The sequence below is a fragment of the Ascidiella aspersa genome, chromosome 6 (genome assembly GCF_963924565.1).
Source record: "Ascidiella aspersa chromosome 6, kaAscAspe10.2, whole genome shotgun sequence".
NCBI classification, from domain to species: Eukaryota; Metazoa; Chordata; class Ascidiacea; order Phlebobranchia; family Ascidiidae; genus Ascidiella; species Ascidiella aspersa.
The window spans coordinates 24954260-24981011 of NC_139452.1; the positions used below are offsets into that span (position 1 = coordinate 24954260).

A 26752-nucleotide genomic window follows, 5' to 3' on the forward strand; every position below is an offset into this window, starting at 1 on the left:
CCCCTAAACCTAACCCCAACCCAAAATCTAACACCAACCCAAAATCTAACACCAACCCCTAAACCTAACCCCAACCCCTAAACCAAACCCAAATCCCTAAACCTAACCCCAACCCAAAACCTAACCCCTAAACCTAACCCTAACCCCTAAATCTAACCCAAAAGCTTAAACCAAACCCAAACCCCTAAACCTAACCCCAAGCCCTAAACCTAACCCCTAACCCAGTGGTCGGCAAACTTTTTTGTCGCGGCCCCTACTCTTTTCAGATCTATTAAAGGTCCACTATACGTAAACCCACAACGACAACAGGCGAGAATCCAGGATTTTTGTTAGGGCTGGGGGCATGTAATGTTTTTATAATGGCGTCACAAAGTTACGCCACAAACTAACTTAAAAATTTAGTACACTAAATGCACGGTTATCAGTAACGCGGCCCACAACAACATGATAAAACTAAAATATTGACAAATAGCTAGCGGCCCACTAAAATTAGGTAAAAGGCCAACAGTGTGCTGACCACTGTCCTAACCCCTAAACCTACAGTAGGTGGTCCATGGAGCACCAAACAAAACTACCGTCGCAAACTAGTTTGTGCTACCGTTTAGTCAACTGTGAATTGCATGGCCATATCGAACGCACAGAGGTAGAACGATGCTATGTAAAATGACGTTTTTGCGCAATTATCCAGATTTTAGACAAAATGGGCGATCGAGTTATTCAATAGTCTTCAACAAAAACAGTTGAAAGTAGTTAAAAAATTTAATGATATCCATAAATTAATTATTATTTGTGCTATTACAATGGAACTGGCTGATAACAATATAGTAATTTTTGAGGTTTTATGCCGAGCAATCCTGCGCAAAGCAGCCATGTAAACACGGACAACTACATATTCGGAAAAGCAAGAACCTAAGGGCATAAACTATCATTCGTTTGGGAGTATATCTCTAGAGGCGTAGTTGTGTCTAATTAAAACGACGACACCACAATCAAAATTAGAGAAGTGACAATGGAAATTAGGAATTCTATTTTACCTTGACAAACTCTACAAAAACCCCAAAAAATAGTAATATCTACAAATATAGTTTATCGAACTTACCGGAAGACCAGAAGGCTTCATTTGCGGTGCGCCCTTCGAGATGGCGTTCTGCCTCATTAGGGGTTTATGACCACTGATCAAGTTTCCCTGTTGCTGTTGTTGCTGGTGTTGTTGTTGTTGTTGCTGTTGTTGTTGTTGCTGTGCTGCGGTTGCGAAAGAAGATCCAGAAAGTTCTTCGGACGAACGGCGTTGGGAGGTTCCGCTAGCGTCTACAAAACAACGGGCGAGATTACCTTAGGCTTTAGTGAGAATGTCAAAACCCACACAGAGAAAGAGGTAGGTGTCATATTGAACGTTTCGAATAATTCTTTATTAATTTTCAACACAGTGAGAACTAAGAAGACATTGAATCTAAGGAATCAGTACCTGTGGTTTTAACAGTTTGTGGTTTGAACATACTCCTGTTAAAATGAATTGCTTTAATCAAACTATAATTTATAAACCATCAGGTGGCTACTACACCAAATGTTTTCATCAAAATTTCTCTTGGATCCCACAAACATTTCAACCATATTTTAAATTAGAGAAATCCATTTGGAACGGGTAAAGGTACAAGTCTCTGCTAACTCACACCAACTAGACCTACAGCAATTAAAAACATGGGTTTAAACGAAAATAATCGTTTCCTTGACTTCAACACGTCTGTAACTATAAACAAACACATAGGTATTTACTTTTACTGAGCAGGTTGTGCAACATGGCCGACCCGGGCTTGTCCGTCTTTCCAGGGCCTTGTTTGAAGCCGCTGTTACCGGTGAGGGCGCTAACGAGTCCAGGAGTGTTTGCCAGAAGTCCCTTTAGCGTCGACTCGTCTGTCGCAAAAAACGAAAGTGGTGAAGTATTGAAATAATAAATTCAAAGAGATGTAACGACGTCATGAAAATCAATTCAAGGGCGATTGAAAGACTTTGTCAACACTCCAAAGATCTAAAACTATATACAAGAGGTGTTCTGAAAACTATTCGAAAACCCAACACTAGAAATACTATAGCCAACACAATAACAAATATTGGGAAATTTGTTTTAGTACGGCACTCTCCCAATCCATTAATTTTAAATAATAATGACTATAGTAATATTTTGGTAAAAAAACATATAGTATTATTCAAAGGCCTTTCAACATGAAAATCAATTTAGAGACGGTAACGACCTTGAAAGGTTTAAAGACCTTTGTGTTAAAACAATATAAGATTTTTTTTAATTTTAGGATGATTTTACAAGGCTTGTTGATACGGCGGCAATACTTTTCGAATCATTTTATTAAGGGGTGGCTTGTTGAAATCCCTACATCAACGCAATCTAAACTGACAAACAATCGAGCGAAGTACTATTCAGGTTAAAAACGATAAATATTGGGCTAATTAAAAAAGGAAATCTTATAAAAAAATTTGGGTAATACTAATTTACTGAATGATAAATGGTCGGAACGCTCACTAATTTAAGTGTTCCCCGTTAAAACAATTATTAAACCAACGCACAATATTTGAGTTAGCGTGGGGTTTAGCGTTTGGGTGAAGCTGGGTCAAGTGTTATTATATTTAATAATAATACTGTGAGCGTTCCGACCATTCCGACCATTCATCATTCCGTAAATTAGTGTTACCCAAAAATTTGCGGCGAAGTTAGCAATAGTCTATTTCGCAGTTGTCGTTTTCACGCGAAACTTCAAACATTTTTTTAAACATTAGAGCAACTCACAAACAGCCCGCTTAAACGTCCGTACGCATTTGGCAAAAGCAATGCCAGGGGTAGTGTTAAATTGCTACGGCTTAACGAGAAGGCGCAATTGTCCGTGTAATATATGTAAAAGAACTAAATTACACCCCTAAAAGTGGATTGCTCAATATTAGTTGCGTAAATTAGCGGAACACGCAGGCTGTAGAGTCTGAGCCGGACTAACATTTTACATTTGACCGGAGTCGGACTCGGGTTCATTTTCTTGGCCAGAGTCCGACCCGGGTTATTTTTTGGCGATTTTACAGGCCCGCTTACCGACTGTGGACGAGCTTGATTGCCTGGAAAGCGACTTGCTTCGTTGTGGATTGGCACCGCCACCACTGCTGTCCGGCATACTGATCTTCGACGGCGTCCTACGATGTCACAATATAGGGGGTTTAATGCATTGCGTCAAAAAACTGCCAGTGCTGTAAACGAGACATTTTAAAATGACCTAATTCCCAGTCCAAGTCATCATCAGTTGCCTAATTCTAGTCCCAGGTAAGTCATTACTAGAGCAAGTTTTCAAAGAATAACTAAGTTCAAGTCACGTTTGTAAAAAAAATAACAAGTCCAGTTCCATTCTGGTCAATATGAGACCAAGTCATCACCGAGTAGGTCAATAGGAGACCAAGTCATCTCCACTGATATAATTTAAAACGATAAACCATTAAAATTGGCAAAAATTCTGGACAAGCCGACGTAACAAATTAACCTCCATCGCTGGCTTGGAATGCATTTAACACTCAAAATTTTTAATAAGTGTTCTTGTGGCTTTTTTACTGAACCAGCAGTCGATCGCGAGTCTCAAACAATATTTCAGTCGATCGCAGTCAAACAAAAGTTGCCTGCACCTGCCCGAAGTTATTGAAACACTAGAATTATGTATTTTGGAACACAACACACGTTTTTTTTAGTAATTTGAATAAAAATATTAAAGCCATTATATTCGATAAAATTGACATTTTTACGCTAATGATAGTATGAGTTATTGCCGAAACGTTTGAAAACAGCGAAATATCGATTTTATCGAATATAATGGCCTTAATATTTTTATTAGAATTATGTAGTGGTCCGAGTCCGATCGTTATACATTGATTTGGCAGAGGTTTCCACCTTAGGGTTGGACAAAGTAGTATGATTTGTAAAATCCGAACTAAATTAGAAGTAGATATGAGCAAACTAGCTATTCAAAAATAGACTAGAAATACAATTGGTCGCATTTTGCCCTAATTTTTCGAATTAGAAAACTAGAATGAACTGGTTGACCAAATCTGGTGTCACAAATTTTTTTAGATTTAGAATCAGCCGCATATTGCCCTAATGCTTTGAATTAGAAAAGTAGAATCATGTAGTTGTCACATTTTGGGGTGACAAATTAGATTAGAATTGTAATAAGAATTAGTCGCATTTTGTCGTAATTCGTTGAATTAGAAAAGAATTATCTATCTAGTTTGTCCAAGTCACGTTTTTATATAGCTCCCCACCTATTGTCGTCGTCAAAGGTGAACGGGTCCTCGGGCGGCGCTTCGTTTAGCTGGGAGAAGGTGGCCGACAAGGAGGTGGGCGTGGCAGTGGGCGTGTGCAGCGAGTTGCTACGGCTTAAGTCCCCCGGCTGCGAGTCGGTACTACCACCTAGCGGACCGAAAACGTCCTTTCCGCCGCCGCTGTTAGCGCCCTGTGAATAAAGGAATAATTCTTAAAAAGCCATCACAAGCCTAATCTGTGCCGAATTTAAAATGTTCCCAGTATGGTCAAATCGGAACATTTATCGCCACTAAGAATAAGAAAATCAATGACTTTCTCTGCAAGTAGACAGGGCTATTTGGAAGCTCAGTACAAGTAACCCCGAATCCCCAGCTGTATGTTAATGCCTCCCTGCTAAATCGTCGCTTTCTGACATGTGTTTTATCTCGTTTTTTTTTTCTTTCGCACTCGTTCTGTTGTGTCGTTATATGAATAAATATTTTACAATGGTTAAAAAAATATCCCTAAACTTGGACTTACTAAGTATAAATGGCGAGTACCTACGATATTAATATTGGCAGATTAAGTTAACCTTCCATCAAATAATCCAATTATTTTCTTTGTTGCATTTGTTAGACAACTTTAACCAGGATTAGAGTCAGGCGTTGCTTCTATTCACCGCAAAAGACAAATGTGTGAAATTATATTTAGTTTATACCAGAACTTCGCCGTAAAATAAAACACGTCTTTCCTAAAAGTACAGGTTTGCAACACAGTTTTATATTTCTATAGGTTTTCAAAAAAAAATGTAATGCAATTTGAAAACAAAACACTATAAATGTCATGCTCAGCACAATAAGAAAAATACTGTAAGATCAGTTTTATTAGGGCGATTTATGAACACTTAACTTTAGCTGGACAAAAAATTAACAATTTTTTAAAGAATTTGTGACAACCCTGAAAAAAGGCTGCGAAGTCGAAGTAGTCGGACTCCGACCTCGGCCTCGAAGGATGCGCAGCACCAAGTTTCGAAACTGTTGAGACCGCAAACTGTAAATTGTAAGATAAAATGTCGTATGTTGGAATACTTTTCAACCATGTTGTGTTGGTGTAGGCGTTATAGGACGCCCCTATAAGTAAATTGCTGTATGTCCATTGTTAAGTTGTCCACCCTAATTTGGTTACATAAATAGATGTAATACAGGCTGTAGAGTGTAGACTAGAGAGTCGGACTCAAATTTCTTTTTTTTTTTCGGCCGAAGTCGGAATCGAGTTATTTTTACCCAACATCTGCAGCTCTGCCGTGAAGTATATCACGTTTGACGATTGGCAAGTTACTACTTACAGGTTGGCCCGAGTTCTGCTTAAACATTTGCTGTTGCTGATATTGTTGTTGTTGTTGTTGTTGTTGATGCTGTTGTAGTTGCTGTTGTTGTTGTTGTGCGTAAGACTGGTTAAACTGGCCGTGCATCTCTGGCGCCCCCTGCTGACCACCGTCTAGCGCCTCTTGTGGCTGAAAGTCTTGCGAGTATTGAGAAGCGGCCTGTGGGAAAAACTAAACGTTAACTTTCATGTAGTCTGTTTTAATTAAAACAGTAGGTTTGCCGAATGTTTTTGGTGTATTTGCGGTTCGAAATCGGCCAGTTGTAAAATCTTTTTAACATTACAAATCCTAAAAATTAACGACAATTTGTTGGAAATAAAATAAAACCACTAGTTAACTTTAACACCGAAGCACTCATTTTTATCATACAAGGTGGAAAAATTAAAACCAAGTTTTCAATAATACGCTAAGTTGCTGATATCCGACTCAGAATAAAAGTTGTTATAAAATGTCGCTGGGTCGCCAACATTCTGCCATAAAATTTCAACGAACATTTTTGTACCACTATCTTTTTGTGCACATAATCACATACAAACACCTGCATATTCTGGCTCATCATCTGTTGTTGCATAAAGTTGGGTCCCTGACCGGAGAGACGCCGGTTCAGCGAGTTTTTTCTGAAAAAAAAACTTTTTTCCTGAAAAGGGACATGGTAAGAACATGGCAAAAGGCGACACAAAAAACGCTTCGGAATTGCAAAAACGCTTCAGGCTTTGAGAGTACATTTTTTAGGATTGCGGCAAATAGGTTGGAAAGAACCTTGATTATACTAAATATAAGCGAAAGCAAATTTAAACGACAATACTCGAATCAAGCTCAGGTCACGTTAAAATAAAAGAGCATAAAATAATAGGGTAATTCCAGTTACATATGAAATTAGGAAAATTACCAAAGTTCCTAAAATCACCATAGGAAAATTACCAAAGGGGGTCGCGACTGAAAAAAGGTTAAGAACCACTGCTTTAAATAGAATATACAGCGCCATCGGTGTTTGCGCACGACGTAGACGGCTCATTTATTTAATCGATTTTTAAGGTGTTTAAAAAAACAACAATCGGATGCCATAACAGTGGCGCACAAACTATGGGGCACAAACGTGGACAACAAAACGGCCGATGCCAGGCAGGTGTCCCCCAATCGTTCCACACCAATTCCCTATAGTTTTAGGCGTCATTTTGTTCATTCAGGCCTTATTCCGATAAATTTGGGACTATAATTCAGACATACTTAGGTATTTTTAGGCTACTTTGGATATTATTTTGTCTTGGTTATGATTGTGTCGGTGGTTTTAATGCTATGGCATACAGACTTGGACAACTAGATAATTCTAGTTTTCTAATTCAATGAATTAGAGCAAAATGCGGCTAATTCTAGTTCTAACCTAATTTGTGAATTGCTTAAATGTCCTAATTCTAGTTCTAATCTAATTCGGATTTTACCAAAAATGCTACTTTGTCCAACAGCATTCTTAGTCTCTTAGTCAAAACAAAGAATTTTAATTAACACTCTTTGGTTGGAACTTAATTTTTACGGTCTGCAAAACATATGTTAATCTAAAAGAAATCGAAATTACCACAAATATATTGCCATTCACAATCTTACTAGAATACTTCTCGATTTAAATCAAATTGATTGTAAATAATCAAATGTAATTCTAGTTTAAATTCAATTTTTTTAAGAATTCGGTAATTCTAATTCTAATCTAATTTGAGAAAACTCGAAATGATCTAATTTAAATTCTAATCTAGTTTTGAAAAACCGAAATGATCTAATTTTAATTCTAATCTAATTTTAAAAAGCTAAAATAAATCTAGTTGTCCAAGTCTGATGGCATATAGATTATTCTGATTAGGATTAAGTGAGATGAATCAATTACCTTCTTCGATGCTAAAGGTGCCGACACGCCATCTACATAAAGCCAAACAAATAACTCGGCTGTCTAATTCCAAACTTACCTGACCAGCTCATTGCTGTCGATACCAAAATCGGAGTCGAAGGAGAAACTTGAAACAATGGGAAGGTGCATGTTGGTCATCACACCGTTGGGAGAAACCATCTGCTGGTGCTGCTGGTGTTGCTGGCTCAGAAAACCGCTACCACCCTTTCCTGGACTCATACCTTTTAGAGAAATTCAGATTGGCTTACTTTACGAAGAAATGGAACAGTAGATTTCACAAATCGTCTTGTCAAATTTTTTCAAATTTATTTTATCTGAAGTAAGGTAATTATTTTCACGCTTTTCTCTCTTGGGAAGTTTATTTGTTTTTTTACGTTTTATTTTTGAAGTAATTAGTTTCGTAATATGTTTTTCCTCGGAAGCTGTTACACTTCTTTTTAATGTTGGTTACCTCAATGCTTAATTGATACTAGTGTTATAATGACTTGAATGAATGACTTGACAAGAGTTTATCAAGCTACTTAAGTTACTGGACTTCTTAAGTCAATGTGTCAATTGGGTTGAAAAAGTTTTACAGTTTTAATAAATTTGGGTTGTTTATCTCATTTTCGCACGTAAAACAATTTGCTTGCAATATGTTGCGTATTCGTTTTTTTTTTTTAGTTTTGGTTATTGCTGACAATCGGACGCATTTTCGAATTTTACTTGTTCAAGTTTTACTTTTATGTCAATGACTGGAAATAAAGTTGCCTTGCTCTAATAATGACTTGAGTCAGTGAGTGGGACTTGACTTGGGCAACACTAGGACTTAAGTCATTTCAAAATGTATTGTTTACAACACCGTTTGATACTAACAAAAAAAACAAAAAAAACATAAAACAATGAATTTACAAAAATTCTTACCTGAAAACAAATCCATCATCGGCGATGGAGCCTGCGAAATTAGAAAATAAATCGTCAAAGTTTATAAAAAAAACAAGCCGTCAAACATCAGTCGCTCAAAACACGTCTTATTTGACTATAAAAATCAACGAAAAACACAGTAAGTTAGTGCAGAAGAGTACAGGCTTGTCATTATGTTAGCAGAAAAAAGGGTATAATATAGAAACCCTTGCCTCCAAAGCGACAAAAATATAATCATGTTGACCACAAAAACGAAGTTCAGGAAAAATAAATTAAGGTGGTAGCAATTTAGCAAACAAAACGAAATTAAGTGAAACATATGTACACTTTTAACCACAAGTCATTCCGAAAAGTCCGAATGCTAAAGGATTAAAAATATCATAACAAGGGATGTCCGATAATATCGGATCGAAGCCGATACCCGATACCGAGTATTAGTAACGGTACTTGTACGATACTAGGGTGGTATCGGTGCCGATCCAATACCAAATAATAAAGGAATTTTAAAAAGCGTCGATTTCTAAAAAAATAATTAGTAGGTTAATATCTGAATAATTGGTTAACATAAGGTTAGTTAAAACAAACTGCAGAGTAACAACTGGAGGTAAAAGAAAAACGAAGGCAAATAAACCTCTTAACACACAAAAAATCCATTTAAACGCTTTAATTTTAAATATCTTGTTTGTTGGAGCATAGTGATGACATGATTGGTACCGGCTCGGATCTCGGTACTTTTTGTTCAAAACATCGGGTATCGGAATCACATTGAAACGCCAAATATCGGACATCCATAATCATAATTAAAGAAAAAATTTCAAATGAGACACACACCTCGTCAAATTGTGGAGCGAAACCCAAATCGGGCATTTCTTGCTTCACAGAAGCCATTCCACCCACCGACATCACTTCGGTCGAGAGGGACTTTTGCCTCGAAGCCCGACGGCTGGTTTTTCGGGGTGAGGGAGGGGGTGGGGTCATTGCGGGGTGCATGGGTGAAGACATGGGTAAGGGCTGGGGGGTATTCATGGGGGGCTGCATGGGGGACGACTGGGGCTGGTACATGGGTGAAGGGAGGGAGGGGGCGTTTGGGGAAGGGGGAATCCCGTGCATTGGCATGAGGGGTGGGGTCTTGGAGGGGATGTTTGGGGTCATATTGAAGGGTGACGTCAGTGAAGGGGCCATGGGGGCAAGGTCGTCAAGGCTGAGTGGAGATGGCTGCTGGTATTGCTGAAACAAGAAGAAAAATAATAAGTATATGTTAAAGTATGTTGAATAATTATAAATAAGCAAAGCATTGGAAATTGGCTTTAAATTTCGTTTATTTAGCAACGAATAAAAGTAACAAAAAATAATTATATGTATGTGTATGCCACATAATTATAAATAACCATTGATACAACGAAAGGCCATCGCAGACTCGCCGAATCTGTCGATCAACGATGCAAAAAAACAACTAACCTGCAGTGAGATTCGAACTCACGACCTCCGGCCATACCGGGAGCGTCGCTCTACCAACTGAGCTATGCAGTCTCAAAGAGGAGCAAGTCAAGAAACAACCATACGGCAATGCTTGCCACATTCTGTTACTACAAGCTACTTCGCTGTTTGGTGTCATAAAAAAACATTCCGCTGCCGTAACAGCGGCGCCGTTCAACTATAGGAAGCCCAAACGTCGACACTAAAACGTTTTAGGCGTTATTTTGTATTTGGCTCTATTATGTCGTTGGTTTAAAAATATTAATTGATTATTTTGATTTAAACATTGTTGCTTTTTACGTTTTATCGTGTGTTACCCATAAAATATAGCTGTAACTGTATAGTTAGAGTTATTTTACAGACTTGTATAAAACAGCGGTGCGGTGGTAAGAAAAAATCTCAACGGCCACCAAGTCAACACCTTAAAATTATCCCGCTTCTGACAAAACACCGGATGCACCCAAAACGGCTGATCGACATCATACTGCAATTTTACTGGAAAATTAAATTCACTTCGCGGTTAGAGTGGAGTTCACGGCCTCGGCTAAACAGGAAACGGGGAATACAGAATAGCCTACCTACACAAACAAAGGAACATCATACAATCAAATTTGAGCTCGATATCTTGTCACTGTCCTCTAAAAAGGCTACTTTAAATGCTTAAAATGAAATAAGGCTATCGAATACAAAAGTCTTAAGGTTGGTCCACACTATAGACGCGTTTTGCTTCTGGCGTTAGCGCCTGGCGCAAAATTCTAGCATTGTCCAGTTCACACTTAACGGCTTGCCAGCGTTAACGGTACATTTCCTCGCTTCTTCTAACCCAGGGGTTCTTAATCTTTTATGTATGTTTTACCCTTTTAACAAAGTTGAATATCAGTTTACCCCCAATATATAAAATTGTGCTCATCTTTTAAAAAACGAAAAAAACAAAATGCATTAGGTATAACCAATGCGACGGCTGCCATTGCTTTTTAGCAACGAATTTTTGTCAAAACATTCCAGTTCGGTCTAGTTTTTGTCTTTTAAGAGTTACGACTGCACACGTTTTGACTCAAAAAGGGACCATTTTTTGCTCATTATACTGGGATGAGCATTTGCTAGGTGTTGTTTTAAAGGAGCAGGTTTCGTAGTAGCCTATTCTTTGAAAATGTTTCCATGCATAAAAGACACCAAGGAACTTGAAGATCATTCTCAATAGGTAAATCTAAAATTCATTTTTGTGGTACTTTTTCTTCTCAGATTACCTGCTGGTATGTTGGCTGGGTGTTCTGTTTCATCGGCATCATACCGGGGTAACTTGGCGGCGGGGGCATCTGGTGGGTGTTGGGTTGCGTTTGGGGATGGGGGTGGTTTCCCTGATTGAAATGGGGCTGCGGCCCCTGGCTATACTGATGGGTCATGTCGTTGGGGGGCTGCTGCTGTTGGAAGGACTGTGGGTGTGGTTGCGGCCCTTGTTGGGGGTGAGGATTGGGGCCTGGGGGTGGGGCCGGGGGCGCAGGCGGGGTTGCTTTTGATTCGGGGTCGTTGAGTAGGGTCAACAGCATCGGGTGTTTCTGTAGAAAAAATGGATTTTTATTTTTAAAATTAAAAAAAAAATAATTTAGAAAAATTAATAAGTTTATTTTTAATTCAAACGAAAGCTGTACAGGAACTATGTGTGACGGTTTAACTAGGATTTTATCCTTTTCAACAATGTTTAGCCTATATATTTAAAACAGGTTCCTCTGGCATGTACCTGTTTAACCAACGTTTCGGCTTACTATACGGCAAGCCTTCATCAGGGACTAACACACATATCCAACAGGACGGAAAATAAAGTGACACATAAAAAAGGACATAAAAATGTGCCAGACTCGTTCAAAATACACGGCGATAAAACAACGTTCAAAACACAAGCGATAAGACAACGTAATTTAGTGGTTATCTTTTAGCACCTGTCGGTACGACAAAAACGTCCGTTTTGATGTTCATCGTATCCGGCCTTTGGCTTGCGCCCTGTTGGCTTTGTGTGTTAGTCCCTGACAAAGGCTTGCCGAATAGAAAGCCGAAACGTTGGCTAAACAAATATATGCCAGAGGAACCTATTTTAAATCTACTCTGCCTGGTAGCAACAGCATATTTATTGTTTAGCCTATATTTTTACATAAAAAATAATGAATTAATTTTAGCGGATTGATTGTCGGCGTGAAAAATCAAATTTAAAGCGGTCTTTATGCGATTTTTTCTTCTTCCACATTCTACTTAAAATTGTGTGTTTTCATTTGTTGTTGCACATATTGTGTCATCTTTTTTTTAATTAATTAAACATTGATGTTTAGTCAATACGTTAGACTTCATTTTTACGTGTTAAATTGTTTTTCCAGGTTCGTGATTTTGACTACATTTTCATGAAGAAAAACGAACCGAAACCAATCAAAACAGCAGGTATGTCGTTCTTCAAAGGACAGTGAAATAAAACCTTGTGGCAACAAATATTACAATATATCAAATATTATATTACTGTGTACTTGGCTTCATTACTACGTGGTCTCAATACTACGGTTTATTCTGCTTTAGATATTGTTGCCTGATAAGTCTTATTGTGCGTTCCCATTAAAACGTATAAGCCAGTTTTTTCTCGTTATTTAAAGGACAGTGGAATAAAACCTTATCGCAACAAATTCCGGCAATACCTTGCTCTGAACAACCGACGTGTTCAACTTAGGGGCGACCGAGTGGTCGTTGGATGGCTTCAGAAGTTGAGTGAGCATCGGATTAAGACTCTCTTTTTCGTTGTCGTTCCGCTGCATTTCCGCCACTAGGAGGGGATAAAGAAACAAAATGGTGAAGGCCAGCACAAACGGAAGCAATTGACGAATACGCCAAAAATTTGCCATCCTTAATGATGTTCAAGAACACGGTAAAAACAGTGAAAAAAATCAGAATACCATATTGCGCTAGGATATAAGAATCGCGCAGCATTTTGAGTCAAATAGGCCAGACTGTAAACCAGGGGTTCTTAAACGAGGGTCCATGGACCCCTTAGGGGTACGTGAACTAGTTTTAGGGAGTCCATGAAGGCCAAATTGATATATTATTGTATATTTAAGTAATCATTTTTTCAAAAAAATAGTTTAATTAGGAATAAAACGTTTTTCCACTGAATGTATAGTCTATTCGATTGTGACGTCAATTTATGACGTCATTTTTAAAAAATTTCGTGCCCACCGGGTCCACGCGAAGCCAAAAACAAAATAGGGATCCGCGGTAAAAACAGTTTAAGAACCCCTGCTGTTCACGTAAATCTGTCGCTTCTTATTAGGTGAGATCTATCTTTTATCTCTCGTGCGTCTTTTCCTTCCGCCGTGTACCTTATTATTATCGCGTGATAAATTAAGGTAAAAAAATGCAATTGACCGCCGTGGCGACACCTGCTCCCTAGTGGAGTCAGGTTGTCAGAGGACTAGGCGCAGACTCTACTGACTTGTTCAGAAATTCCCGCCCTACTTCTTGGCCAATGAGAAGAACCGAGTCACAGTCTAGTTTCTTTACTTTTACTTTTTTTCCTCTTAGTTAGTCCACCATTGATGGACAGAAAACGAGAGCAATTGAGTTTTGAGTTTAAGCCAACACAACAAAAAATACATTAGCATAAAAATACGGCATTTGATTAATATGCGCTATGTATTCGTATTTAAATTGCATTTTTGTCAAATTTTCAAAAAAAACATTCTATTTTACTGGGCGCTCAGTGTTATTATTGCAACTTATATGCAAATGCGGTATATTTGAAGAAAACGCCGAGCTAGGAAAAACACAAAACCAGCTGCTTAAAACGTTACCTTAAAAGAAACGTACTACTAAAATCTTACTGGTACAATCATGTAATCTATAAGCAGGTCCGTCTTTGCATAAAATCAATGTAAGTGAACAAATTCTTATTACATCAAAAAAAATATATATATATATAATAATATTGTAATACATTAATTGCTAAAATCTAATTGGTACGATCATACCATCTATAAGTCAGTTCGTCCTTGCAAAAAATCCGAGTAATTAGAAAGATTCTATTACATCATAAAAAAATAAAATAAAAAAGTATTATTACACTAATAGCGGCAAACTGCTGTAAACCAAAGATCTTACTTTGCGAGCAAGAAAAAAACAAAACTATTGCTGTTAAAAAACGTCAAAGGAACGTACTATTAAAATCTTATTGGTACAATCATGAAATCTATAAACAAAAAAACATCTTTGCATAAATTCGAAGTGATTGAAAATTAAAAAAAAGTTACTAGATAAAAAATGTTATTACATCAATAGCGGCAAACTGCTGTAAACCAAAGATCTTATCTTTGCAAGCAAGAAAAAAAAACTACAGCTGGAAAAAACGTCAAATGAACGTACTACTAAAATCTTATTGGTACGATCATGAAATCTATAAACAAAAAAACATCTTTGCATAAACTCGAAGTAATTGAAAATTTAAAAAAGTTACTAGATAAAAAATGTTATTACATCAATAGCGGCAAACTGCTGTAAACCAAAGATCTTATCTTTGCAAGCAAGAAAAAAAACTACAGCTGGAAAAACGTCAAATGAACGTACTACTAAAATCTTATTGGTACAATCATGTAATCTATAAACAAAAAAACATCTTTGCATAAACTCGAAGTAATTGAAAATTTAAAAAAGTTACTAGATAAAAAATGTTATTACATCAATAGCGGCAAACTGCTGTAAACCAAAGATCTTATCTTTGCAAGCAAGAAAAAAAACTACAGCTGGAAAAACGTCAAATGAACGTACTACTAAAATCTTATTGGTACGATCATGTAATCTATAAACAAAAAACCGTCTTTGCATAAAATCGAAGGAATTAAAAATAAAATAAAATCTCAATATATCAAAAAAAGAAAAGTATTATTACATTAAGAGCGACAAAATGCTGTAAACCAAGATCTTACTTGTAGACATAAGTTCAGCCTTTAGAGTCGGTTTTGGTGGCGATGTGAACGCGTTGGCGGCCGAGGTGGACGTTTTCGCTGGCAGGGTGTTCTGCTTGGGTAACGGGGGCGGTGGGTGCTTTTTGTAGGACCCCATCGCGGCAGGGTGAAGGGTGAGTTGTCTGGGGGGAGGGTGGCGACCCTTTTCCGGCTCCTTGCGCGGTTGACGCTTGGTCTGCTTCATAAGGTATCTGGATAAATCAAGAAAAAATGCGAATGATATAAGTAAGGCGATTTTCTTTTTAACAAGTCAAAATTTACACGTTAGGTCAAAATTTGTCAAAATTATTTCAAGTCAAAATCGATAAAAATGCCCACAAATCGTTTACCAAATTAAAAAAAAAACTATAGCATTTCAACTGTTTACACAACACTTTCCTAAAATAACAGCTTCTTGTTTGTTTGTCTTTTTCAAATGACAAAAATAACAACTTGTTCATGAGTTTTGCATAAATTAAAAAAACAACTGATTGGTGTTCGACTGGTAGTCAGTAAAGCATTTAAAACGTGTGGTTGGCGACGCCAAAATATTAATACAGTACGTCAAACTAAAATATGTTGTTTAATTCTATGTAATTCTAATAGGTCAGAATTTTGTAAAAAAAATATATTTTTAGGTCAAAATTTCTCATTTTTTTGGTAAAAAAATAATCGCTCTGTAGTGATAAGGTATATTTCAATTTCTTATTGGCATTTGAGTAAGCTTTCGTGGAGATTTTCGTTTTAATCGACTTTTTACGGTTCGAACTTAGTAAAAAAGTTAAACGAATGCTCGTTAGCATGAATCCAATATTATATGTAGTTCGCAAAACTCGTTAAACGACACAGTTTTCATATTTAACAGAATAAGCTAATGAAGCATACACACTATGTGTTTATCATATTTGGGTCGCTAAAAAGGGGGGATTGAGAAACACTAATGATCTAGCCCAGGGCATTGCGGCCCGCCTGATATTTACGTGCGGCCCACCACTAATTCTCACTTTCAGTAACCTTTATTAAAAACAGTTGTTTCGAATATCGTCAAAACGTGAAGATCGCGCAGTATTTGATGTAGGCATAATCTTGTGTTTTTTATAATCGAGTCTAATGTCGCATTTCAACATCCATCGAGCACTTTGTGCACCCATCATTGCTAAGTAAGATGTTTGTTTTTCTGAATGTGTGTTTTTCCGGACCGTTTTAAGGAAATATGTCAGCCCAAACACGTGAAAACTTAAATTTTTGCATATTTGCGCATAAGTTCACTCTCGAAGAACGGGTGTTTATAAGTTAGGTTGTTTTATGACGTCACGATATGACGCAACTTATGACGTCACCCCTTTAATTTGAAAGATTTTGCGGCCCATCGAAATTTTTAAAGTGGCAATGCGGCCCATTCTGCTAAAAGGTTGGACATCCCTGATCTAGCCCTTCTGAAGCTGTTTTTGACCAACGATAACGGCTTACGTATCATAGCACACCGAAATTCGCAGACTAACCGAATGTGTCGAATAATGATGCAAGGCAGGCTAGAAAAACAAGCAGTCGGCAGTGAGGTTTCATTTAATGAAATACACACACATGGGTGTTTAACAAAATAAGCTTCCACTTAAAGTTCGATTTTCTAAATTTTCGAAATGGTAAACAACACAAATAAGTGGCAAAACAGTAAAAAATGAAATTGCGACTTATACATAGTAATATTTTTAGGTACACTACGCGCGGATATGTAAGGTAGCTTGATAATCAGTTGTAAAGCCGAAAAGGTCTCGTATAATTAGGACGTTTTAATGCGAACTTGTATCATCTTCAGTTTAGAAACCAAGAATAATAGCAACTGCGTTTCACATTTTATAAGAGTTGCTTCAATTTACTTCTCAGTCACATTAACTGAAGATGATACAAGTTCGCATCGAAACGTCTTAATCAACATGATGTCGATCTACTCCACCTTTTTAGCTTTGCAAGTCATTATCAAGCTATAGTTACATTTTGTTTAAATAAGGGCCATAAAGCGATAAAACTTACCTCATAGTAATAGGCAGAGAGAAAGATTTTTGCAGCACTTTAGTAACATACTGATCGCCACATAGCGGGGGATCCCCCCTTCCCGTGAACAAATGACAAGCAGAAAAGCCGTCGGTCGAGAAAAGGATTTCAGCTGCAAAACAAACAAAACTGCTCTTTAGATTCTGACGACACAAATTGTATGCGAAGTTGTATACTAAGCTTTTTATACAGAAAAAGGCTAATTAAAGTTCAGGGAGTCGAACAAGAACTTTATGAACCGGTTTTACAAATAAATTCAGTCGAACCGGAGCTGAACCGGAACTTTAAAAATGGTCTGAACCAAAACCGTAACTAAACCGGATTCCGAAAAAATCTTTCAACAAGAACGAAACCAGAACCGGAAAAGCCAAACGATTCGACTCCTTGAATTAAACAAAACATAAGATTTTTTTTACATTCAAGTTATAGCAGTGGTCAACAAACTTTTTGTTGTGACTTTTATAATACAGTACGACGAGTGTACGGCTATTACGCGACCGACAAATAAACTAAAATAAAAATATATAGCTCGCGGCACACTAAAATTGGCTGTAAGGCACACATTTGGTCCGCGGCCCACAGTTTGCGACCACTGCTGTATAGCAATAGTTAATATATCGAAATTTTTCTACACTTAATAAAAACTTTTTGACGGATAGTTATTAAAAATATTTATGGGAAATTTTTAGGCAAAAAATAGATTTGCAAAAAAAGGGGAACTTATATTTGTCTTTCTTACCGAACGCGGTGGACGTTGCAATTAGAGGATGCTCGAAAGTAATGTTAAACTTGGTGAGGCGGCCATCCGAAGATACGTCACAATACCACTCCTTCTTTTTGGCACCTAAAGTTCAATAAAAAATCGATAAATGTCGGACTTCTATATTTATATAAAAAACTAAAACACAAGTGGCATTAGGAGTACACAAACACTGATATAAGATAATAAATGCGGATGATTTATTGTTGTAAAATCAAAATACACGGAGAAAAGGATCATCAACCTAATAAATAGACAGATCAGGTGACAATATATAGATACAAATTGTATTGCATTCTCGACAAGCTTTTGCACAAACGTGCTTCATCAGGTCAAAGTAGAAATGCTACTTGGATTTTGATTTTCTACTTTGACCTGATGAAGAACGGTTGTGCAAAAGCTTGTCGTAAATTCAATACAACTTGTCTTTAAGTACAATACGGCAATTTACAAAGACTAATGAATAGGCAAGCTCTAACAAAAAACTTTGTCTAACAATCAATATGTATATCGTTTAAAAGCTAGTAGCTTTTATATCTAGGCACCTTTTGAACAACACATTTCATGGGAAATTGCAAAATCAAAAATGTCGAATAAATCGACATCATCTTGATTAAGACGTTTTAATACGAACTTGTATCATCGTCAGTTAATGTGACCAAGAAATAAATCAAGACAATACTTATAAAACGTGGGACGCATGTCATAATCAAGATGATGTCGATCTACTCGACCTTTTCGTCTTTGCAATTTATTATCAAGCTACATTACAGATCCGTTCATAGTGTACCCAACATCTGGTACTGTCCAACAATCAATATGTATAGATTTAAAAGTTGGTAGCTTTCATATCTCGGCATAATTTAAACAACACATTTGTTACTGTCGAACAATCACTATGTAAGCATTTAAAAGTTAGTAGACTTTATATCTAGGCATGATTTGACCAGCACATTACATCTGGTACTGTTTAACAATCATTATGTATATCGTTTAAACTTCGGTAGCTACCTGGGGGCGTTTGCTTTGCTCGAACACAGCTTGTCAACAGAGTGTTAAAGTAGCACTGCTTCCTTAGTAGCGCCACAATAGATGCGATGTGGCCAGGATGCGTGAAGTGGATTTCTTCGGCCATGCCGGCCCTCAAGTGGCCAAAGTCGAGGTGAAAACGGTGGGTGTAGTCATCGAACGACACCTTGCAATATTAAAGTGTTTAATGTGTTCAAAAACGCAGTGTTGAGTTTCATCAAGACTGCGGAGTCAGAGTTGGACTCGGGACTCGACGGAGTCGGACTCCGGATTTAAGTAAAGTCACGTAAACTACCCGATGCCTGAATCCCGAGTCCGATGTGCGGATGTGCATTACCAAATTGCGAAACTGATAAGGCAGAAAACTCTAATTGTAAAAGTGTAATGGCAAATGGTGGAACAGTTTTCAACCACCTAACGTGCGTGGATGAGAGACCCTATGAGTGGATTGTCCAATATCTACGTTATTTTAGTTACGTAAATAAGTGATATACAGGCGGCATAGAAGCCGGACTCTGGACTCGTCGAATTGTCACATTTAGCCGGAGCCGGACTCAGGTTAATTTTTTCTGGAATCGCATTGGGATTTATTCAAACTGATTCAGCAGCCCTGATTTTTATGATAGAAAATCGAATTTAAAAAATAAAAAGTATTTTTTTATTACTAACAAGTATGACTTAAACTTGGTAGATTGAGTAAAAATTATTTAAATACCTATAGTAGAATCTTCGAAACAGCAAACTCCGAATATAAGGACAAGAAAAGTGGGAAAATGCAAGACTGAAAAATTTAATTGATAAAAAAAAATTGTTTTATCCACTGTTAGACAACCTATGGGCATATTACATATATATATGTTGTTATTTAAGTATTATCTAACTTTTCCCGCCTTTGGGTTAGTTTGGCAAATATGTCTGGGCAAAGTTTGTCGACCCACGTTGCACACTTGCTAATTTTTGAAACGTTTTCAATTTAATAAATCTACCTGTGAGCAGCTTTCTTCTTTCAAGATGAGTGACATGTAGGATTGCAAAGTTGCTTTTACGGGAAACACAGCAATTCCTAAATAAACAATTACGGTGAGATACAAAATAAGCATTACATATAATTTCATTTCAAAATTAAGGGTTTATTTGGGGGATAGCTTACTTATAGCACAAACAATTTGTGTTTTTAAAAATACACTTTCATCTGTAGATTAACTATTTGCACTTCGGACAACTTTCAATTTTAATAAAGCTTGACTTGCATTTCGTTGAATAAAGAAGAATAAATATTTTCAGTGTGCGCAACATTTAAATGAATATAAGCTGCAACTGAATACCGTTGAACAAAAAAAGATTATTTTCACTGCACAAATGAAAAGGGGTTAGCGCACCTCCCGCAAAAAAAATTTGTAGCAAAAAAATAAACAAAGTGTGAGTGCAATTGAATTTCGTTAAACCAAAAAAGATTTGTTATCACTGCATCAATTAAAAGAGGCTAGCCCTCTCTGCCCCTTAAAAAACAGCAAACATGTAAACAAACTGTGGGTGCCACATGCCTGTTTCTTTTTCAATTTCAGCAGCAATCATGGAGGTCAGTGGTAAAGGTGGATGAAGCTTGAGGATAAAGCAAGCAGCCAATGCAACAGAATTGTGTTGGTTCACCTCAGCGAAACGCGGTTGCCTGCATTTGCACGTACATGTTAGCAATAATAGGAAATAACCAGCTTTCTGTTAATTAGGTGCCTCTGCAACAAATGAAATGTTTTATAAAGAGTCCCCAAAATTCAGCGCTTTTGTTTTTACCATCAATGGGTACTTATTTTTTTCAGTAAGACCTACATTTTAAAAATTCGAAAATCACAATAATATAGCTATCCTTACATTTTGACTAGATTGTGTAAGTTTTACACATTTTTATTATCCACAAAAAATATTCTTTACCTTTATATAAAGTTTTCCAATTAGTATTCAATTTAAAAAAAGTTTATGCAAGTACACATTATGCATACTGCATAGATAGACAGACATGTTAACAATGCCAAGTCTGTTAAAATTTTACGCTTATAATTTAAAAAGTATTTTGCTTCAAAATAACAATATATTAATTGTACTTTATTCTACAAATGTTGTTATTCTAGTTAAAGAGATAAAACCTACCCAGTGCCATCAATGGCATGGTTGTTAGCAATTAAGGGAGAAATTGACAATGTACGAAGGACATCTTGAGAAACAATTTTAACTTCTGCCTGCATTCCCTTATCTGGTAGAACTAAATTGAAAAAATAAGAAGGTCGGCCAGACAGTTAAAAAAACAAAAAAACAAAAAAAAATGTACATATTATGTATAAAAGAAAACATGTCAGGTTATCAGTGCCTAACATTCTAACATTTTATCTATCGGTTAATTAAGAGAGAGTACAGGTCTACCAGTTCATGCATTATTCATTAATGAAGCCTAAAGCACTTGGTTGTTTACATACCACTTTAAAATGATTTTTCAAAAGTGTTTAATATCATCTGAACCTTGTTTACAATCTATATTAGATAATGCTGTTTGTTGATATGCTTTTATTTTACAGTTGACATTATATTTATGAATCATGATATTTATTTGCAACTTTGTAATATACATGTTTTTTAGCAAAAACTGATTACCATTATATAAAAATTAAACTAGAAGAACTCTAAAATAGGTATATTAAAGAAAATTAATCAAAAAATATGTACACCAAAGAAAAATAATAAAAAAAAGTTTTAGGGAAACTTCTTACTATACTGAAGGTCTGTTATCATTTGTTTAGAAAGGGGGTCTATCAGATCGTAGGGCGGCAGGAAATAGTTGATATGAACACTTTTGCCGACTACATGTGGCATTATTAAGCCCACTGCACCGTGCATAACAACATGCAAGACATCGTTGTCAGGATGGGAGTCACTGTGAACATAAAAACATTAAAAATGTGTTACTGAGCTGCTAGAAACACTTAAAGCTTGAAAAAGCAACAACCATACAATTGCGAAACAAAAATCTGACAGTAATTTAGTTCTGTGTAGCAAGAACCATAGGGAATTGGCATGGTCAAGTGTAAAATCCAATACTGACATACAGACAAAACCAAAACGCAAAAAAGGGCTTATTTAAAGGTTTGGATGAAATTTGGATATAACTTATTCGGTTGATACATATACCAAGGTAAATTTATAACTGTTTTATTTCTACCTTTCACGAAATGTGTAACTTCATACAATTAAAATAAGAAATTAACACACCAGAGCATACCCACAGCCAGACTAATATATTTATTTTAGTTTTTTCTAAATTAAATTAAAATTAAAATTAGATCCTTTCAGATTTTTAAAACTAGATTAGACGTAGAATTGGATCATTTTTATTTCCAAAATTAGATTAGAATTACTAAATTTAAAAAATACAGAGTATAAACTAGAATTTGAACCAGATTTCATTTAATAATTCACAATCAATTTAGTTTTAAACGCAATTTATTTTAATCAGAATGTAAATTGCAAATATTCCTGTGTTTTTTTATATATTTTGGCTTGTAAAATTAGCCGACAAGTTGTTTCGAATAAAAGTTTTAACTTAAATTCCTTGGTTTCGACTGAGTGAGTGAAAATGCCGTTGGACAAATAAAGTATAATTTTTGGAAGAATCCAAATTAAATTAGAACTAGAATTAGGACACATGAGCAATTCACCAATTAGATTAGAATTAGTCGCATTTTGCTCCAATTCATTGAATTAGATAACTAGAATTATTTAGTTGTCCAAGTCTTCCCAAAGCAGGTATGTTCTGATAAACCTATTTAACAGCTTACGGATTGCCGGAAAAATTATAAATTACTAAAACCCACTTGTATATTTGACTCATGCGTGATACATCCACTTCCAGCGATTGCAAGGCAAGAAACACTTTGGTTTTGGTCTGTCTGTCCATGTTGAGAGGGTACATCTCAATCAGGCTCTTGAGATACTTTGACAGTTCAAGAAACTTCCCGTTTCTGCAAGTTCCAGCAAATTTTTTTCAATCTTAGGACTTATAAACCAAAAAGTACAGTATTGGTTGGGGTATATATACATACAAGGATATTAGTAATAACAAACTGGCTGCCTATGGTTGGCCACTATGTGAACCATATAGAATTTCATGAAATAGCAGAATCTCCTTAACTGAATAGTAAACCTAGGTGACTTGGCGACCATGTCGGCCTAAGAATTAGGTGGAAAAGAAGAAATTTGTGCAAATAAATATAATTAATTTTTTTTTAACATTTTTTCAGTGGAATAGATTCCTTGTGAAATGCTTTTTAATCGCCCATACATGGCAAGGTTTATATATTCGTTAAGCAAACACAATATATACCTTTACAACGAGACAAACAAAAAAAAACAGATTGGGCCTGAAATGCTTGTCACCAGAAGGCTGACAAGATTCTGCAAGCCTAAACCTAGGGGCAGGTTTTTTAAGGTTTGAGTTTGGTGCCAGCTAAGAGACCGTTAAAGAAATTTAAAAGAACGCTGCGGTACCTCAAACATCTTAAAAAAACTATGACTTTCGGATTTACATTTTAGGTTTTTCAAATGGTAAATGGAACAAACTCAAAACCTTATTATTTGCGTTATCTCAGGACAGCTCCTTGTGTTTTCTGAATGGTGAACTTTCACATCGAGACAAAAATGCGAATCTTGTCCGTCCAGCGTTATCTCCACCTTGAACATATCGCCGATGATTTGGCAAATTGTTTCAGGACCCGTTGCATTGTTGTCTAGCACCAATTGAAATCGTAATCTAAAAACAAGTATGTTGAGTATTGTAATAATTTATGTTTTTATCGTAATTCTGATTCCTGTTTGGTAATCTAATTAACGCTCTTTTTTAATATAGCGACTATGTTGTACTTAGTTGGCTAAAGCTAAGTAATCGCACTTCATGTCGTTTATTTTTAGTCACTTCCAAGTAGCATTGAAATATTCAAATACCAATGGGTTAAATTATTGTAGTAATATTTTAATGAACTTAGTGTTGCTGCAGGCATTGTATCTATGATAAATTTGATGAAGAATTCCTGTGGTTATTGAAACGTTGGGAAATTTGTAAAAGGTTTTTTTTTCCCGAAAGAAAAAATTACAAATGAGTAATATTTTAATGATAAGGGGTATGGACTGCCTTTCTGCAAACAATTATATAACTGTTAAAAGAAATTTAGTGAATTTCTTATAACATTCAGTATCGATCTAGAAGATTTAGGATCTTCGTGACAGACTTCAATAAGTGAAAAAAGTGTAATGCAATTAACATTTAGAATTTTATCTGAAAAAAATGTTACATTGAGTAGTGTAAGCTATGTTTTGAAATTATTATAAAAAAACACTAAACCATCACAACTGCGCCTACCCATTAGTTCTTGCAACAGAGCGCAATCGATCTAGCATGTCCCTTAGACTGTGAATATCGCTCATGTTGATCAAAACTTTGTCCATGCATGACCGCAGCATCGACCTTGCCTTTTGTTCAGATGCAATCTGTTAAAAACATTTAATGAATCCCTTTTTTGTATTTGGAAAAATTTGGCACCTATTATCTGGTCTAACCATAGGCGCCGAATGTGGATGTACAGAGCATTTTTAGACGCCCTAGATTTCCTGCAGGGCACTAAAACGCCCTGAAATTCTACCAAGTTTTCAATAAATGTGCAAAATAATTCCTGTAGCACAGTTATAGTTAACCAAAAGTGTAAAAAAACTTTCCTGAATTGCCATATAGGTAGGAGGCCATACAATCCCAAGTTTAATGCGATTTTTATTTTTAAATTATTGTTGGGTTTTTTCCATTTCAATGTAAACTTTTTCAGCCTCAAGGTGCGAAAAGAGTTAAATGGTTGGCTCAGTGATAACAGACTCAACAGCAGTTATCTAAGAGCTCGCATTTTTTCTAATTAATTAGCAATTTGGCACTGTTCTAGAAAATAACGCCTTGGAAATTTGAAAGTTTGGCGCCTTTGGTTCTAACAGACCACTAAGAAAACTTACTCCTAAAAAGTAAAAAAAAAAAAAATTATTTTTTAAAATAATTGACAATTGGATCTTAATAGTAGTTGGTATGGCTTTTATGTCTTACCACGTGTAGCAGATTAACTATTTCATCGTAGGACTTTATTTGGTCTGTGTTTTTGCGAAGGTGGTCGAGCAGGGCTTCTTGAGACATCTCTGTTTGGCTTCCACTTTCCATTTTCATGATATTAGCTCCAGATTGAATGTCACCGACAAAGACTACACATTACCAATTTCTCAGATGCATTTTAACTTAGATACATATTACACTGAAGAATGTGCAGTTGAAACATGCTATTGCTTGTTGAAAAATTAATTCTTTCAAATTTGCAAGTTATTTACATACAAATTATGTAAAAAAATCATTTCTAAATTTACACAATGCAATGATTTACACATATGTGTATCCTAGTGTGCATTTCATGGTAGTTTTTGCCAAGATCTCAGAAATGCAGTGCCACTTTTTTTAGGTGTGTAGTGTAGGTATTCAATCAAGGTTTAATGCATACTTCACAAGAGGTTTATGATTCAATCAAATATTTCTTTTTACTAAAATTTAGGTGTTGAAATTATCAAATCAGATGGCCACACAACTCTCTTTAAAAGAATTTGTGTATACTGTGTGCACCTGCCACTAAATGCAGAAATGGTGTAAATCATTATTCGGCGCTGGTCTACAATCCTATCTCTTTTTTGAGGTACAGTAATAAAATCTGGCGTCAAAATTGAAATTGCCAACTAAATTTATTAATAATACTTGACCAACCCGAATCCAAATGCTAACCAGCACTGCATTATGTGGCAGGTGCACATGGCACACTTAAACTTGAGAAAAAAGATAGATTGTGGTAAGAACTAGGAATTTAAAACTAAGGTGTGCAAAAAAACATGATTGCACACCTGCAAACCTCAAAACTTGGTGCTGCACACCCCAGATCTCGGCATAAAGTGTCATGAAATGCGGACAGAACTTAATCCAAATAATTTGCGTTAATTCAATAATTATTTTAACATGCTGTAGGATTCTAGACCAGCACCGATTTGACCCACCTGCACCCAAACAATAAGATTCTGGGTCAACGCCAAAATAATCCGTAAGTTAATCAATTTTACTTAATAATTCCTTGCTTCCCTTAAAGCAAACTTATATTAAATTTTACAGGAACCCGAACCAAAAAAATGTTTTGTTCTAGGAATTCTGCCAAACAAAACGTGTTTACAAAACTACCATTTTCCAGGTCTTGTCTAGTCAGTTGTGTTTTAAAAACAGTTCGTTGCAGCGTAGTTTCACATTCGTTACAAGATAACCCACTTTGACAGGTGTATTATTCAAATTACTATACACTTGCAAAATTCAAAGACGTCTCTAGCAATCATAATTACTAAACAAACAATACAAAACTTAGAAAGTCAACAGCTGTCTGCTAATTAGTACAGTCTGCTCTATGACTTGGTGTTGGCAAAGCTATCTCTTGTAGTATTATACGGCGTTACTGATGCATGAAACGATTTGCGGTTGTATTTTTTCGGCATATATGAGAATCGAATTGGACCATTGCGGTAAAGAGGTGAACGCATAATCTAGTCTAGTTATTGCAGCGTTGTGACAATTGCAACTACAATGTTAAAACAAACGAGTTGTTGTTGTTATCAGATTCTATGGGACATTTACCACTTGGTTTTAGTCTCTTCTCTTCTTTTACCAGAAACCTACCTTTGCTCCGCTTGACTAACTTCTGTCTGTGTTTTGTAGTGGAAACAATAGGCAAGCAGTATTTAAGAAGACAGCATGAATCTTCAACTATGTTTTAAAATAATAACACTTGCCAGAGCAACACTTCCTATTAAGTTTATTAAAAGTTGTCACATCTTTCCGACGATTTTCCAACATTTTAATCTTGTAGGGGCAAACATAATTGTAGTGTAAAACATAATTGAAAGT

General features: G+C 36.1%; 1 protein-coding gene across 1 annotated transcript in view; it reads right to left on the reverse strand.

Annotated features, from left to right (window-relative positions):
- Nucleotides 1-24994, reverse strand: part of LOC146140959 (uncharacterized) — a 33594-nt gene extending 8600 nt beyond the window's left edge. Inside the window, exons 1-23 of the mRNA XM_083392757.1 lie at nucleotides 24878-24994; nucleotides 24155-24282; nucleotides 23366-23548; nucleotides 22614-22760; nucleotides 21513-21676; nucleotides 20899-21010; nucleotides 20298-20422; nucleotides 19740-19816; nucleotides 18736-18919; nucleotides 17704-17808; nucleotides 16944-17076; nucleotides 14895-15124; nucleotides 12618-12742; nucleotides 11190-11498; nucleotides 9298-9693; nucleotides 8467-8497; nucleotides 7622-7784; nucleotides 6169-6283; nucleotides 5628-5825; nucleotides 4303-4493; nucleotides 3092-3189; nucleotides 1774-1911; nucleotides 1100-1308 (exon numbers count right to left, since the gene is read on the reverse strand). Of these exons, the coding sequence (XP_083248883.1) occupies nucleotides 1100-1308; nucleotides 1774-1911; nucleotides 3092-3189; nucleotides 4303-4493; nucleotides 5628-5825; nucleotides 6169-6283; nucleotides 7622-7784; nucleotides 8467-8497; nucleotides 9298-9693; nucleotides 11190-11498; nucleotides 12618-12742; nucleotides 14895-15124; nucleotides 16944-17076; nucleotides 17704-17808; nucleotides 18736-18919; nucleotides 19740-19816; nucleotides 20298-20422; nucleotides 20899-21010; nucleotides 21513-21676; nucleotides 22614-22760; nucleotides 23366-23548; nucleotides 24155-24282; nucleotides 24878-24994 (3678 nt within the window). The remainder of the gene's footprint in view (nucleotides 1-1099; nucleotides 1309-1773; nucleotides 1912-3091; nucleotides 3190-4302; nucleotides 4494-5627; nucleotides 5826-6168; nucleotides 6284-7621; nucleotides 7785-8466; nucleotides 8498-9297; nucleotides 9694-11189; nucleotides 11499-12617; nucleotides 12743-14894; nucleotides 15125-16943; nucleotides 17077-17703; nucleotides 17809-18735; nucleotides 18920-19739; nucleotides 19817-20297; nucleotides 20423-20898; nucleotides 21011-21512; nucleotides 21677-22613; nucleotides 22761-23365; nucleotides 23549-24154; nucleotides 24283-24877) is intronic.
- Nucleotides 24995-26752: the final 1758 nt, after the last annotated feature.